This window comes from Etheostoma spectabile, chromosome 1 (assembly GCF_008692095.1).
Source record: "Etheostoma spectabile isolate EspeVRDwgs_2016 chromosome 1, UIUC_Espe_1.0, whole genome shotgun sequence".
In the NCBI taxonomy this organism is placed as follows: Eukaryota; Metazoa; Chordata; class Actinopteri; order Perciformes; family Percidae; genus Etheostoma; species Etheostoma spectabile.
This window is the reverse complement of record NC_045733.1, coordinates 20,825,769-20,843,467: the sequence shown is the minus strand read 5'-3', so window position 1 is coordinate 20,843,467 and position 17,699 is coordinate 20,825,769. Positions and strand designations below refer to the sequence as shown.

The 17,699-nt window shown below is 41.3% G+C and overlaps 1 protein-coding gene across 2 annotated transcripts in view; it reads left to right on the top strand.

Moving 5' to 3' along the window:
• Positions 1 to 17,699, top strand: part of itfg1 (integrin alpha FG-GAP repeat containing 1) — a 143,446-nt gene that overhangs the window by 34,007 nt on the left and 91,740 nt on the right. For both annotated transcript variants that reach the window (XR_004332841.1, XM_032521774.1), the window contains exons 8-9: positions 1,180 to 1,264; positions 13,914 to 14,008. Coding sequence is in view for 1 of the 2 variants with exons in the window: in XM_032521774.1 (XP_032377665.1) it covers positions 1,180 to 1,264; positions 13,914 to 14,008 (180 nt within the window). In the remaining variant the exon portion in view is untranslated. The remainder of the gene's footprint in view (positions 1 to 1,179; positions 1,265 to 13,913; positions 14,009 to 17,699) is intronic.

Here is a 17,699-nt window from a genome sequence, read left to right as displayed (position 1 = left end):
CCTCACCTTGTGTTCAGGGAACTTGTGATTGGCATCTTTTACAATTTCCTGTTTTATAACAGTGAGTTGGTAAATTGAGAAAATAACGACAGGTTAATCGTCAGTTGCAGCACTGAAATGATTCGGAGCTAAAGCGAGTTGTCAGATATCGTTAGTTGATTGACAAGAAACGACCATTTTAACAGTTATTAGATTGTTAGTACTAGTGAATATATTAAGCAAAAGACGAAAAAATTAGTTGATTCCAGTTTTCCCAATGTGAGGATGTGTTGCTGTTACTGTTAAACTATAATAATAGAATAAAACATAGTGTTACAATACGGATTAGAAGACTAAACAAATAAGTGATAATCCATAATAAAAAACTAATCAAAAAATGAGTCCAAATTGGCTCCCAGAGGAGGAAGGGGACCTTTGGGCCGACTTACACACTCATTCCATTCCCTTTCCCCCTTTTTTCTTTTCCTTTTAACATGCTACTAGTTATGTATTTATCTGATTTTTATTGATGATGTACTGTTTGTGGTGGATTATGCTGCTCTTTGTGTCATTTAATTGCCCCGTGGGGATGAATAAAGTGAATTAAATTGAATGTAAATGAATGACCCGGATCATTTACAGTAATGAACTCTCCTGTACTCTCCAACTGCATGTAAAACACTAAACTAGTTTTAAATATATTTAAAGTCTTTCATTGTTCAGTGTAAAATGTTCTCTGTGCTAAAAAACAGTATTCAATATTTAAAAAAAAAAGAATTACATCCATTTAATTATTATTCTTTCTTCCTTTTTTTGTTTTTTAACTTGATATTAAGATCCGGGACTAATGCTATCACTGAACGTTAATTTCTAAAAATGATTTACCTGAAATCGTCCAGACAGACAGCTGCTGTGACTTTTGGGGCTATTTAGAATATGGCAGCTTCGAGCATGTGATAGAAAATAAAAAGTAATGCAGTGAGGTGCTTTCACGTGTATGCGTTTGTCATGTGTATGCATAGATGCACACAAAAGTCCTACTGTGTCACAGCTTTTCAATGGTCTATACCCATGGCCCCATCAACCTGGGTCCTGTATAACAAAGTACAGAACCATTTCGATAACTGTTTTACCCTTTATTTGTATGTCTCACACACCTCTCCCTCTCTCTCTCCCTCTCCCTATTGGTTGTTCTCTCAGGATGGGAACTTCACCAGAAGTGAGGTCATGCCAGCAGAACCACCACCGGACACGACTGTCGGACAGTCCTCCTTTGTCGACTTCGGTGAGAAGGCCAGATGTTTGCACTTTGCTTTAATTTAACCCACGATGATGTAACCCACACACCCGTGTGTTTGTGAACACAGGAAGTCCGCACGGGAATGCACATTTAAGATGCTTAGAAAACCTCCGAAAGCAGTCAGAGTTGTACGGGGCCAGATTAGAATCAAAGTATGCGTGAGTGCGTGAGATGCGCATGCGCGTGGTGTCCGATCCATTCCCTCTCGTAAGTCCTCTAAGCTCCCTCTGCATTTGAAACTGTGTTGCTTCAAAGGCTTCCAAATAGGACTGTCTGGTCTTTGTTCTTTTTACTACAGCTCTCTCATCACATAACTAACTTTCACCACACACACACACGCACACACGCACACACGCGCGCACGCACGCACGCACGCACGCTCGCTCATCCCTTACCAGACAGGCTAATCTCGCGCGTGCTCACACAGTATTGCAAACACACACTCAATCCCACATAGCGCCAGATTTTTGTGACCATCTTATCCCCTTAAACAATCTTGGCCAGTAGCATTCATTGTTCAGCTCAGCTTTACATTCATCTTCAGCAAATCTCTGCTGGCTCTCTAATCTCCAGGCTGCAGCCTGTGCACCACAAAGTGGCCCCTGGTCGCTCTTGTTACCTCAGCCAGCAGACGGGGGAGTAGTGGGGCTTTCCTGTGCTAGTTTTAGAAGCTAAATATCATTTTGATTAACAGTCTGTATGGTGTATAGTCTTTCATTGCCAGACCTAGCTCCACAGCGCTGTGGAGGAAGGTCCGGCTGCACCAAACATGCTGTACATTCTGGGACAGGAGAAAAAAACACTCTGGGCTGTTTGCATTTCTTTAAACCAATCACAATCGTCTTGGGCGTTGCTAAGCTCCGGACTCGGGAGGAACTTGTTTTGGTGTACCGTTGGAACCCCGCAAAAGAAAACGCCACATACAGTACAATATTAAATGAAATTAACCATTCACACAGTACAGTAACTCGAGCTATTTAAATTAGCTGAAGCATGGTTACTCCTCATTGGCTCTTACCAGTGGATCTCCGTGTGTACTTCGTCCACAGCAATCCCACCAATCAGTCCCAAAACCTCCCAGTTAGAGAGGAAATGCCGTAAACATATTCTTTATAAATCTTTAATAATAATAATTCCCTGAAAGACCCAAGCAGAACTGCCTTGTTGCGTGATCCAAATTTCCATTTTTAGGACGTAGCTTGCTAGCTCGAAGTTTGTTGTTGTTTCCTGAAGCAAACAGAGAAAATATTCCCCAGAGTGCAGAAGGTGAGGCAATGATCCTGAAAATGTACTTCAGTTGATCCAGACTAGATAGTGTACAACAGTCAAGTAAAATGAGGAATTTCTGGATGGAAAACCTCTGCTGTTGAGATTGCCCTGAACGATGTTCTGTACCTCCCGTTGCTATACTCTAGCTCCTCAGGTACCAGAAGTAGAAGACTGATTGTATTGAGCACCTCCCAGTGTAGATGAGCACATACTACTCAGCTGGCTGCTCTGGATGAATAGATAGGTTCAGAGCCTAAAGTCAAATATGAGCTATTCTTAGCTTTAAAGTGAGACTGTGTTACTTAAAATGAACAGTTCCCACAGTTATCAAAAGTTGCACTTCCCGGGTAATTAATTTCCCCCTACGTTCGATGGAATGTTTATCTGTGACCTGCTAAAACACAGTGTGGAAACTGTAGTGCAAGTAGATAATTACATTACATTACATGTCATTTAGCTGCCACTTTTAATCCAAAGAGACTTACAATTGCTATAAACTGTATGTCCGAAGTTGAACGCCTCTAGAGCATGGGGTTAAGGGTCTGATAAGGGACTCATTGGTTGTTGTATCGCAGTGGGAATTGAACCCAGCTCATGTGGACTTGGTTCGTTTGGATCATAGCGGAAGGCATGTGTCATATCCACTGCGCCATCACCACTCCCATAAGATAAGATAAGGTCATCATACTGTAACAGTAATGTCACCGCAGTGTCACAGAACTCTCAACCACAGAATATCTCCAACCAAAGGGTTTTTATCCCAGGGAAGACTAGACAATGAATACTAAATCAGTTGGCAATGTAGAACTATAGACATGAATCTGAATGAAAATTGTATGATTTTCATTTTGCCTTAACAGTATGATTAAAACATTACATTTAGAGCCATCTTTTTCCATGTTGCCGGTGTGACCTTATCACTCAGTTTGAGCTATGGGTTGTCGTTAGCTGTGTAATGTCTGATGCATTTTTAATTAACTTTTGTGCTTGTGTGGCACTTGTTCACATGAACACACACACACACAGACACACAGAACTTCACACTGATAAACACATCCTTATTGGCAAGATTAATCTGTTAATCTCATTACAGCTAGGGGTGTCCATCAAATATTTAGTGAACAAACTTCCCCTTCCCAAATTGGCAATAATGTATGAGCCACAGGGGAAATGACCTAAATGCCGTGTGTGTGCTTTTGTGTATGTGTATGCCATGAGTGACGGAATCTGTCTCACACCCTGTTTGTGTAATTTTCTGCCGAGTGTGTGTGTGTGTGTGTGTGTGTGCATAGAATTCATCATCTCTGCGGGCAACGACCTTTTTTTTGTTGTTGTTTAAATCTCGAGCTTATCTCGACAAAAACTTTTTCATTTCTTTAATCTTTTTTTTCCCTTCCTTCTTCGGCTCAGCGATGTCACTTCAAGACGTTGCCCTCCTTAGCTGGGGATTGAAGCCTTTGACGGTCACGCTTCTAATAATCTGCCAAATTCCGGGAGAGAGATGCCTGGCAGGATATAACATCCCTTATTTTTGTCCCGTTTTGTCTGCTTCACTCAGCCCCTCCTCGGCTGTCGCGGCCCATCTTTGTTTCTCTTGATCTACTGTATATCTGCCATCGATGGCTCACACGCTTCTCACGCTTGTTTTCATTCTCCTCCCTGTATTCTTCCTCGGAGCACAAACATTATTGGTGTCACTCTTATGATATTGTCTGAGGAGGGCTCAGTAGTGACCCACTGTCTCTACCTTTATCCTTTTAAGTTGCTTTCTTTTTCCAGGAGTGTTCATAAAAGCTCCTTTCTTCCTTTTGTTTAAGATATAGCGAGATTCTTCTTTTACAGTATATAGAACAATAATATCACACAATTTTAAAGGAATTATAATTTGGTTTGATAAGCACTAACTGAATGGGTGATTACCGTCGAGGCCGGATAACAGCAGACACACCGTAACAAATTATGTTAGACTTTGACTTGATACATCACTTTATATAACCATATCTCGGAGTCCTTTTTTCTGTTATATTCTGTATCTCTAACTCTCACATTGTCAGGCAGAGATGCTCCGTGCCAACAAGAGTGGAGTGAGTGTCTGTTATGGAATCAATAAGGCTGAATGGGAGACTCACTATGAGTCAGAGGAGATGGCTCAAACAAGAATTGCACACAGAACTGAAAGAAAACTTGCACTCTTAGGTAATAGCTCTTTAAATATTTCAGTCCATTTTCGGTCCAACATGGATGCATTTCAGCCCGAAGCAAGCCAGAAGTTCGTTCTTTTATATTCTACCATAGTTGTAAGACAGATGCACACGCAGCTTGAGTGTGATACAAGAATACAGAAGTGAATGGTCCCTTCTCCTCAATGCGTATTATTGGATACATTCAAGGTGCCGAGGTCATGCAAAGTACATTTTTTGTCACACGACAAGCTAGTTCCTTGTTAAAGTTGTATACCTGTAAGAGGTTTATTTATTTAAAAAAGTCTTATGTTTAAGGGCTTCTGAAATCGATTGATGTTACATGTAACGCATGCCAACAACGAACAATAGGATTTGAAACTAACTTTTGTAAGAGGAACTGTTAAAACGATAATAGAGTCCATGTAAGATGTGCTAAACTGGGGATGGCATTTCCATTTCCAACAGGACTCAAAGGTCACTCTGACACTTTGGTCCTTGAAATAACTATTAGGTATATAGTCCTTCCTGGTCCCCAGAGGATCACCTCCTGACTCGTTCTGATCTTTTCCGTGGCGCCGTCATGACGTTAACATTTTTGTTTTTTAGTGAAATATCTCAACAACTATTGAATGGATTGCTGTAAAATTTGGGACAATAGGTCACCTCATGAGCTGCTGATGAATGTTTTACTCATCTCTGGCTCAAGTCCCGTTTACCCACCAACTGCATGGTGACAATAACATGTTGTGTAACCTGCATCTAATGTGATTGATTCAGGAGTTGAAATCCTTAGTTTATTTATTTATGTAGTAACCTTTATTCAGTGAAGTTTAACTGAGAGAACACCCTGATCACATTCACACAGTTGCACACATTCATACCTGGAAGCCGCCCAGTACAACCGAAGTTCAAGTTTGAGATATTTCAGATATATGACAAGTTTGAGTTTTTGCGACGTTACACTTGTGGCAGTGTATGTACAGAGGGCGGAGGACATAACATGAATATCTATATACAGTATACAATACAATTCAATACAACATAAAAACACTCAGTTTTAAAAATGGTGGTCATGTTGAAACAACATCTCTCTGATTGATAGATAGATAGATAGATAGATAGATAGATAGAATTTTAGATGCATTTTAAACTTTTGATAAGGTCACAAAGAATTGTGTTCATCACTATTTATTGGGTTGCATTAAATTGTACCGGTGTTGCGTTTTTTGCGTCCCCTTTTCCTATCTTTCTATATATTTTTTTATATCTATCTGATGAAGGGTCCTTGCATTGCATTAGCATATCTCTGTCCACCAGCCTCACTCTGTCAATATTATTATCATTCCGTCTGTGTGCTCTTTCCGAGCTAATTAAACGCACATTTTGGCTTTACCAAAAAAAACAACTTAAAGGAATAACGACAGGGAAGCCATATGAGAGAGAGGGTGAGGTAAATGGACGAGTCGGGGTAAATTGCACACTTCAAATAAAACATAAAGCAAAATAGAAAAGCGGATAGAAAACTAGAGACGTGCCGAGGTGAATGATGTAGAGGGGGAGGATGAGAAGATAGCAGAGTGGATAATGAAAGAAGGAAGGGAAAGAACGGAGCGGAGAGGATGAGAGAGAGCAGAATTGCATCCCTATGTGATCTGAAGTAGGAATAATTTCCATCACACTGTCAACTCTTTCTCTATTCTTTGAGTTTTTTTATTGTATGGCGACATCGGCAACGATAATTATAAAACACAAGATAAAAAACGAAAAGTCTGCTTTTGTGTGTCTATTATTTTGCGGGCTGTGGGATACAAGGCTGCCAGGCTGCAGCTCTTCCTGCTCTCTCCTGCAAACATATCAAGTTTAGCTTTATTGTGGAACGAATCTGGGAAAGCTCATTAAGTAAGCTGCAGCAGCTTCAGATTCACGTGAATATTTATCATTATAGTTCTCATATGTATTTAGGAAATGCATTCATAACACTCCAAGCTGCCTAACTTTTTATCCAGTTTAATTGTGGTCTAACTGATCTGATCTACGTAGATGAGTTTTCTGGGTCTGTCCATTACTGTGATCAGGTTACATTGGCTACTCTTTAAAGAGTCTGTCTCGTCACCTTCACAGTATTTGTTCCCACTTAATGAAAACGTTTGACACTTGGATTTCCTTTCAAAAAACATTATTTTGGAATTTTTTTTTCAGGTATATAGGCTACTCTTTCCACATGGCTGTAATCCACCAGTACACCGAGTAGAAGAAGTAGAGTTGTGAACCCGAAACAAAACAAGTCAGCTTGGCCGTCAGACCCATCTACATGACAAACACGGAGAGAGCTCTCCAAGAATTTGGTTTAGTTGAGCAAGTTTAAATTTCTTTCATGTTAGCGAGTATTGGCAATGTTTCAAGCTGTCTGGAGACGAAGACAAATAATTAAAGCAATGATTCTAATGCACTTAGCGAGACGTCAACGGAAACAGCTGATCAGTCATGCAAGTCAAATGTTTGCTACGTCAGAACTTATTAGGCAAAGGAAGAAACCATGTCAAGAGAGCATAAAACAACTTAGTTGCGCAATTTGAAATGCATAAAAATATGTTTATGGAAGCACGGCTACTAACATCTCAGATACAGGACTGACCCCCCCAACAGAACACATGTCCCCAACATGATGGATGCTGAAAACACCAAACAGGAGCTTTTCATCATGTTTGTTTCTTTTACCGATATTCTGAATGGTGTGTGTGTGTGTGTGTGTGTGTGTGTGTGTGTGTGGTGTGTGGTGTGTGTGTGTGTGTGTGTGTGTGCGTGTGCGTGTGCGTGTGCAGACTCATGTTATGTTCAAGCAGTTCTGTTTTGAGCACTAGACTTTTATAGATGCACAGCATATGCCAGACAAAACAGGCCCATATGCCTTATCAGTGAGGTAATTGCATTTTTCAAAGTGACAGCGACCAATGCATTATTCATCATTAGGTTAAGCATAACGAAGTCCCACAACCAAGTGTGTCGGCTAGCTTCACTGCAGGTAGGAAGGAGGTAGGAAGGCAGCTCACTAAGATATGGAGATTTTTTTTAGTGAGACAGGAATGTTTGGATGTGATATTTAAAATCGGCTAGGCTTTCATAATGCTGTGTGTGTATGTCTTGCGTGAGAAAGAGAGAGTGTGTGTGTACATGCAGGTAAGTCAGCATGTTAACAGGACAGCCTATTTCTCTGTGCTCTCCCCTCAGGCGTCCGTTCCCCACTCATCTCATTATATTGTTACATTCAACCTTTCCTCCTCTCCTTCTTCTCTGTCTGCCTCATTCTTTCCTCAACCACAGCACACTTTTGACACCTTTCTTTACCTCTTTGTAGTCATTTTTTTCTTTCACTGGCTGTCTTGTCATGTTTTCAACCAGTCTACGTTTTGCTTTCTGACTCACTCATTTTGCTTTCTGACGTTTTGCATTTTCAGTCTCCTACAGAAATGGTTGTACCTGTAAAACAGAGGTACCAGAGATCGGCTCTGCAGATCAGTCAGTTGTGTAAGCAGTATCACATAGCAACATGCATCTGTGTTTGAGAACATCCCCTCCAGACCATAGTAATAAAGTTAAAATGGAGCAATGGTGTAAAAAAAATCTCCTAATCAAGCACAATATTGGGAAATCCTTGGCATTTAGAAATATCCCAATCCGTATGCAAATGATGAGTCTCCTGTGTTTGAGGTGTCCAAGTTCAGATATTAATTTGCACATTTGAATATGCAATTTAATGCAAAGTACGTCTGACAAAACAATTGCCCTTTATTGAAGGTAAAACCAGCGTCTCCCTCTTTCTTATTCCAACATCTGCTGTGCAGTAATTATTCATAAGTAGTACTCTCAATCATAAGGACCCACCCACACTGATCCACACACTCATTTAAAAAAAATGTTTTTCATGTTAAAAGTATATTGAAAGGGAAATCCACAACTTCAATTTGTGTGTGTGCATCAACAATCACAACATAGCAGAGGTCTCCGCACTGTGAGGCACACCTCCCCCGGGGGGGGGCACGGGCGAGTTGAAGAAGAGAGGCATGACGTGAAAGGCACAGGCTCCTTGGTGTAGTTCGGCTCAATGATTTGCGCTGGCGCGGTGGCTGGGACACGGGGGTGGGGGGGGAAAAATCGATACAGCATAGTATCGCAATATTTTCAGCGGCAATACTGTATGGATACACAGGCGCCAAGTATCAATCTTTTATCATACATATGTTGGTCAGTTTGTCTGCTCGACAATGCCATTTTGCGGCAATAAAGTGATATATATAAATAAATAAATAAATAAATAAATAAATAAAGAGAGGTGAACAAACAGAGAAATGTATCTTTTTAGATGAAACGGATATTGACAAAGTTTCCTTTTGGGGACATCATTTAAAATTGGGAAAAATTATAAGTTGGAAAAAAGGTTACAAATTGCAATATATTGCAGAATATTGCAAGTGTTTAAAATTGCAATAATATCGTATCTTTGCCTAAGCAGTTATAGTACTCTGCACCCTCATGGCTACCCGCATCAAAATCAATGCCCATTCTTGGAGTCATAACTTGGTCAAATCTGGACACTGATATGCAGTACATATTTGATTCAGTGTGGCTCGTGCTATCATTGTCTCAGTCCCTTTCCAATAAATCATGCTCCCTTACCTGCCGGAGAATCTTCGTTTTTTTTTTTTTAAGCTGTCTTCAGTATCAGTGTATTCCAGTGCAAACAGAAGAGTGATAATAGAATATTTTTAATTGTGCCAAACAAATATAGTCTTGAAGTAAAAACGAAAGTTTTAGCCCCCAGCTCAATTACAGAATCCAAGGAAACATTTTACTTCCTGTTTACATTCCCTAAAGTCCTCCAGTTATCATAACTGTTGTTCCAAAACAGCCATATTGTCCCCCGAATGGCAGTAAGACCAAAAATAACAATAGGAATCCATAACTACCACCTTCCAATAATAGTTTAATGGTGGTGTGCAGTTGTCTTCCTTTCGCCTGGGGGGGCCCACAGTGTCAGACTTTGAGAATTCTGCATTTTAAGATTACAGCGATGTTACGACCTCTCTATCTATATATTTTGCACTGTTTCTACATTCTAGAAGATGTTTTGTCGCTGACGTTATGACTCAAGAATACCACTTAAGTTTGAAAACTTGGTCATGTGCCCATGTTATAAGTTGGGAGTCTTCAACTTTACATTTTGGTTTTTGATTCATGATACATGCTGAGGGAACCTTTGAATGAATAAATGAATGTAAATGCACTCATTAGGCTTCAGACGGATGTCAGTGGGTTCCAAGCTGATGAGAGATGGTAGAGCGACATCATGACTTTGCGTAAACATACACGCCGACCTTCTTAAGCCAAGTGGCGCGTTATCTGTACGCATTTTGAGCTTTCCATGTGTACTGTATGTCTACGCTGTATGCAGCGGACGTAAACATACACGCTGTTATGCGTCTTGATAACACACCAATAATGGCGTTCAAATTGGTGTGAATGCCATTTCATGTGATAAGTCTGGGTAGAGAGACATATAAAGAAAAGGATCTTATTGTAAATTGTCAAGAAATGACTCGGCTTATGGAGATATAAATAATATTTCTTGTAAAAGACTGCTGGAGTTGGTTCTGTGTTTTTGGTAGCACTTGTGTATTTTTGCTTTCTTTACACCAGGGTTCATGAGTCATTGTTCTCCCGAAAGACGGGACCAATGTCATGTCACACTTTTCGCCTCCCTATTACACCTTTACACACACAATTGCAAAAACAAAACACACAGATCTCCATCAGATCATACGTTTTTTAATGAGACACTGGCTTCTGGCAGCCTCCAACCTTGCACATTTCTGCATCTGCATATTGTGATTTGCATTGTTATTTGTGCTGTGTTGTACTCCATGCATGCCAATGTGTCACAATTCCTATCTGCACAGTCTCTGTATGTTGTCTCTCATCTTGTTGTCTTTAGCTACTTTCTCCTTTGCTTTCTCTCCATTTCTCCCCCTCCCCCCCTTACCCCCACACACATACACACAAACACACACACTTTTATCAGCGCCCTCTTCATTTCAACCGATACCTGCAGTTTCCTCCCTCTTTGAGTCTCTCATCCAATCTTCATCACACCATGCATTGTCAGCGGGACTAAGAGATGAAAAGCGGGAAAGGGAGAGAGGGAGGGAGGCAACAATGGTGAATAAAGAGGAGCAGAGATGGACAGAGAAACAAGGGCATTAAGACTGAGAAGGGACTAATACCGGAGAGAGAAGTGAGCTAGAAGAGAGGGTGAGAGAGAAGATGGGTTAAGGAGGGCATGATGAGAATAAAACAGAGACAGATGAAAAGATAGATGAAAGGAGGTGTTCATGGAGGTAAGGAGGACAGGTAGGATGGGGAGAAGCATTCGTGTGCGCGCGCGGCTGTGCCTGCATGCTTGTGTGTGCATGGCCTCAAGTTCATCACCACCCCTGCTGTGCTGCAGAGAGGTTCATTTGAAGTACAGAAATCTCAAAAAGGACACACACACATTGGTGAATATCAGAGACAGAATGGTGAGTGACAAATATGTAAGACTGAATTTGCACTCATTCTCTCTCTCTGTCTCTGTTTCTGAATTTGTCTCCTTACAGTATCTCACCATCTACAGTACACATCAAAGCACACTGCATCATGTTCAAATGGTGCACTAGCTGCACTCAGTATTTGTTTGTTTTCATTGCATCCTAAATAAGCAGCTATTTAGACAGAAAAGTTTTTCCTTGGAGAAAAATCCCTGTTTTGGTTCCGACCATTACAGTGTGTTGCGCTACATGATTGCAGTGCTCCTGACACCTCTGTCTGGATGTGGGCTAACTGATTCTCCATTTAGAATTTAGACTGATTTGGAGTTTGCAAAATTGTGTTGATACAATTAAGTACTGCACGTCCATAAGTTTGGGGGCCTTAATGGAAACAGAATTTTTTTTTTTTTTTTTTTTTTTATGAATTGCCAAAATAGATGCAGCAGAGATATCCTGGCTTTTAGTCCCTTGCATACATGAAGCATGTGTGAAGGTGACTGGCTGCAGTCTGCCGCCGCTCCAGGACCTGTACCTGAAAGATGGTGGCTGATCCCTCCCACCCCGGCCACAAACTCTTTGAGTCACTCCCCTCTGGCAGGAGGCTGAGGGTCCATCAGGACCAAAGCCTCACGCCACAAGAACAGTTTTTTATCTTCCGCCACTAGCCTTATCAACAAGGCCCCCTCTCCCTCCTCCTCCCCCCCCCCCCCCCCCCACATTGGCTCCACATGCAACTGTACTCACTTACTCTGCTGTGCTCCTCTTCTTACTTATTTTTAATACATATTGTGTATATATGATTATATTTATATTGTTATATTCTGGCGCCTGATTCTCTTAGTCTTCTTGTATTTAGAGATTGTGTGACACACACACCTACAGCACCAAAACAAATTCCTTCTATGTGTAAGAAACATACTTGACAATAAAGCTATGATTGATTGTGATTCTAATGACTGCTATAGTGACATGAGGACAGTATGATCATGATATGATGTGTTGTGATGTTTCTATCCAGACTTTTAGTGTTGTAAATATATACGTTTTCATCAGCCGTTGCTTTTATTAGAAATCCAATTCATCTAACTTCTTTAATGACCTTATGTCAGTCAAAGACAGTTGGACATTTTGAAAATATATGGTTTTCACTATGTAAGAGTACATAAAGAACATGTTGACTTATTATCTGTAGCCGTGTATCGCTGTCTCACTCTCCCTCCTCCTTTCTGCCTCTCGCTCAGTTGCCATTGACAGCCACGTTCAGTTTCTCCTCCTCCCCTGCTTTGTACTGTCATTCATCAGTAGTGTCATTCAGTGTTTCCCATCCACATGGCACAACATCTGTTTGGGAGGTTTGTACTTGCCCTGTTGGAAAGGATTCAGAGAAACCAATGAGAAGCCTGGAAACGCTTTTGCCTCTTTATGTCTGGTGTCAGTTTACATGCCAACCTCTGAACCCAGAGTGTGTGTGTGGTGTCCTTAGGATATAACCAAATCACACTAACTAGACAGATATTCAGAGGTTTCATTGTTTTGTGTAATTTTTGTTTTACAACATGTAATTGATCAGAAAACTTGTTTACGGAAGTGTTGGTATGTTCCTTTAATTGCCAGGTCGTTAGGAGACTTTCTCAAAGACTTCAGAATGAGAATCCTTTATTGATCCCCTCATGGAAACTGTTTAGCTGCTCACAGTCAAATTCAAGGTGAAAATAAGAGTAAGAAACAAAGCGAGTCAATAGGAGTATGAAGTAACAAAGCTACAGTGCAATTAATAAAAACATTAAGTAGAAGTAAAGTGAGTTTAGGTTAACTGAATAATAAATAATAAATATTGTAATATTAGGTTAAACAGATTATGTTGCTAAAACAATGGTTGTATAAATGCTGTTTGTGCAGCGTGAACATAGATATAATAAGTACAGTGTACCTGTAAGTAGCAGCAGTAGCGGATATTGCACATGTAACTGATGAATTATTGTAAATAATTGTCCAAGAATATTGAAAATGGTCATAGCAATAAAAAGCACAGGTGTACGTACTCAGTGAATTTAGTTGTACCAGTAAGATATGAGGTTGAGCATGCATGCATTCATGTGTCTATTCTTTATGTGAAGAACTGTATAATTCACTCAAAATCACTTGAAATCAGAAACTGAACCTTATGTGTTTGTGCTTTGAAGAGCTGTTGTTTTGATTTGGGAGCCTCTGTCCCTGTGTGTGCTTTAGATGAAGCCTGCATGGAATTATACTAATATTAATTAATAGCACTGAAAATCAGTGGAGAAAATGATTCTTCAAGTCAACTGACATTGTTGAAAGACATCAAAGAGACACGGGCTGTTTGGATGTGTTTGCTCGTAGGAAACAAGCAGGTGTCCTGTGATCCGGGGGGGGGGGGGGGGGGGGGGGATTGCTTTGTTGCCAGAAACTGTGCTGTGCTTAAAATGAACTCCACAACAAATCCGTGGCTTTCCAATGGGGTGACAATATCAAAATATCTTTCATAATATGTTTTAGAAACCAAAGGATCTACTTCCACGTGTACCATCCAACGTTGTTGCATCTCAGTGTAACGCTCTGTGTGTTTTTTCCTGGCAGATGGGGATGGCTACCAGGACCACCTCCTCCCCGTGTGTTTGGACGCTGCCTGTAAACGCAGTGCCATCTACCTGGCCAAGTCCGGCTCCAAAGAGGTACACAACACACACACGACCACACGGACCGTTAGAGGAAGAGTCACTATAATGGATTCTCTTGGTTTTTTACTCCGTTAACCACTTACTTACTCGCTGACCACTTAATTTTCTATTCTACATTGCACCACATTGTACTACTGCTCTCTGTTCTCACCTTCTGCTCTCATCTGTCAGACTCTGGTACATCGCTTTGTTCTGTGGGACACTCTTCGACTCTCCTCTTTTCTACTACTTGTTACATGTCATTTCATGTCATTTTAGCTGACGCTTTTATCCAAATCCAATATAATCCAAATCCAAATATCCTAAAGCTCTTTTTTATTATGATTCTGTGGTGCTTTTTGTGTGGAGTTCTTTCTTTTGCTAGTCCAAATATAATTTCACTGTTTGACTACTACAAATGAGACCACCATGCAACTGACAGGCCTTTTCCACTGGGCGCGTGTGAAGTGGCTCTCTGCTCAGCTAAAGATACCCGCCAGGTCTGTTTTCACCTGAGCCACGGGCCGTTTGGACAGCCAGGCAGGAAGTGAAACAGCCCCCCTTAATAAACAACTGACTGTTGGGTAAAGTACTTGTAGAGACAATAAAATCTGTGAGTCGGGCAGCAAGACGCTCCGCTTGTGAGACGCTCCCGGTGGGGTGTGGTGCATGGCGGAGGACGGAACAAAACCAGAACACAGCAGAGAATTTTATTCTTCTGCTGTGGGGAAATGCAAGTTAAGTGATACTTGGCTTGATTAAAATTCAGAGCTTTGTTGAGGTTGGGTTCAAGCTCTTACATTTCACTCATACTAGTCTTAAAAAGACCTAAATTTGACTTGGTGAAACCTGCGGAAACCCTGTTATTACATGCTAAGAGGAAGCATAGAAACCAAAGTTCACTGGTGGTAGGAGAGGGGACCTGAACTGTGCTTTTGTTTGACCCCGCCATCTATCTGGAATCTCTTCTCCAAGATTTTACTTACAACTACTTCTACTACTTAGAAAGGCGGGTGTTTGTTCTCCTGACCAAAAGAGGCCGCTTGTAAGCAGATTGATTGAAAACAAAAGGCCAATGTTGTCTTTTTTTCTGGTGCAAAGTCTCAATGTTGCCCACTCCATTTTCTTTTCTATTCCCCTCTGTGAAAGCCCCCCTCACCAGCGGCTCCACTGCGATGCCAGAGCTCTCGTTTCTCCGTACAATGGCTGTCTATTTCAGGAAGGTATTAAAGACGTGGCTCGCTGCTTAGAAAGAAATTGCCGCTGATCCGCCGCTTGTCACTTTGTTTGCAGAGCCATGTGAGATAGAAGTAACAGATTATGCGATCACACACTCAATCCCATCTGAATGATGCATGGGCGTGCTCACACACAGTTGCCCTTACACTCATTAGAACGCACACGCACGCACACACACACACACACAACACACACCATCAACACCATCTGCACCACCACCTACGTAGTATCTTGTGTGATTCTTTTCACTTACATCCTACCAATTGGCAGGAGCCCCCACTTCCTTTTCTTCCTTCCTCTACCATCAGAGAAGATGCTTCCACTTTCATTTTTCAATCCAAAATAGCAATAATTATGGCTTATCTGCATGTCCACTTTTAGAAACACGTGCACACATAAGACAGACACACACACACACACACACACACACACACACACACACACACACACACACCCACACACACACACATAGATAGAGACTCACAGATGTGCATTCCCTGTGGACATGCCTTCTTTTGTTTGCCTGTCCGCAGTAACAAAAATGATTGAAGGAAGTAGTAAAAGGATAAGTATTGAAGACAAGGAGGAGGGGAGGCAGGGAGAGGAGGACTTATCTGCACTGATGGATGAAGTCAACACATGTTGTGTTCTGTGTTGCTATGTGTTTGAGAGACAGTAGTGGAGAGGGAAGGGTGAGCACAGTGGGGAGGAAACCAGCCTCTCTCCAAGCTCCTCTGCTGTCAAGGAGTGGTGTGAATGGTATACAGTTATGAAAACCTCCTTCAAAACACACGTGCAGTTTGCAAATTGATTTGTTTTTTGTCGCCATTGCAATATCAACTTGCTTGATAAACTCACCACAAAAGGCTGCGACATATTGCACAAGACGCTTAGACTTTTTGTGTTAGTTGAAAGAAAATCTGTAGAAAACTGCCCTTTAAAATGTAACAGTCATTCTTCTTTTACTGGTGCCTTGATATTCAATTCAATGTTCAATTTCTTCAATAAAAAAATGTTGGAAATTATTTAATTTCATTGGTTTTAAATTAGTGCTGTCTGTTAAACGCACTAGTAACGGTGTTAACACAAACTCATTTTAATGCTGTCAATTTTTTTATCGCGAGATTAGCTTTGTAGTTGTTTCACATGTTGTTGCAACAACTAGTAACGTTAGAAAAACTACAACACCCACCGGATCTAGCTAAACCAGAAACAAAACAACAGGCCCGCCGCACACACTTGTTTGGCCTCGCAAACCGGCCAAGAGTAGTAACGTTACGTTTTGAGTGAATCGCGAGCGCAAGACGCCGAAATGGACGCCAATAAGATTCTGGATGGAAAGTTTACTTTTTAAAAAGTTGCCAAATGTTACATTGACAAGGCCAAAGTGATCTTTGTGTTTGGTCGTTGTGAACTGAGCTATCATCGCAGCACGTCCAGTCTGAAATACCACCAAGCACACAGCCGATGCCTATTCTCCAATATAATCTACATCGCAGCACTGATGTCATCTGTTCATCATTATTGGTGGTGTAAACACTTTATGAGCCAATACTTATGCCTGATCTTACGTCACGTGTGTGTACTGTAGGTGTACGTGTGTGGGTGTATGGCTCCATCACAGTGGAGCAGCTAGTCAGCAGATGTCTCCTCTGGAGGTATCGTCCCCCTGACAATAACACAGAAAATGGAGGGAGGGAGAAACAGAAAGGGGATGGAGCTATTAAAGGGAGATAAATGGGAAGAAAAGGGAGCTTGATGTAGGTAAGGAAGGGAATAAAAAAATAGATGATGGGAGGGAGAAAGAGGAGGTGAAGGGAAATGAAGGGAGAAAGTAGGGTTAAGAAGCTCTTTCTGTTACCCCTTCATTGCCACTTTAAAAGGGAACATCCCATCAGAGGGAATGAGGGCGGGAGAAGCAGAAAAGAGTAATGGAGAGTGAATAAGACTGGTGATACAAAGACATGATGAGATGCCTTCTGGTGTGCATGGCAGTCCCGCTGAGTAGAAACTAGTGTGTGTGTCTATATATCGTCTCCAAACAGCAATTCATTCCTTCCTTCCTGTGGTCTCAGCCACAGCTCTGCACACTCTCTACCTCTGCAGCAGCTCCAGGCTTTTAGTTCACCATATTGAAAGAAACCGCATGGGGGGGGCCTCCAACAATCTCTCTGCTTCATTCTCTGTCGACACACACGGATCACATTTATTGTACTTTGCGCCTCCCCTTTTCTACTCCCAAATTCTGTCACACAATTGGATATTCCTGCAGGGAGTAATGTAATTGTGTGTCTGTGGGTTTTGCGCCTGTCAAGGACATTGTAGCAGAGGAAGTAAACAAAAATGTGACTATATTTTCATTAGCTGGAAGGTAAGACTCCCCGAAAACAAGAACACATTCACAAGAACAATCCAAAAGTCATCCAGGTCCATATTTAGTGTATATATTTAGAATCATGGCTCATTT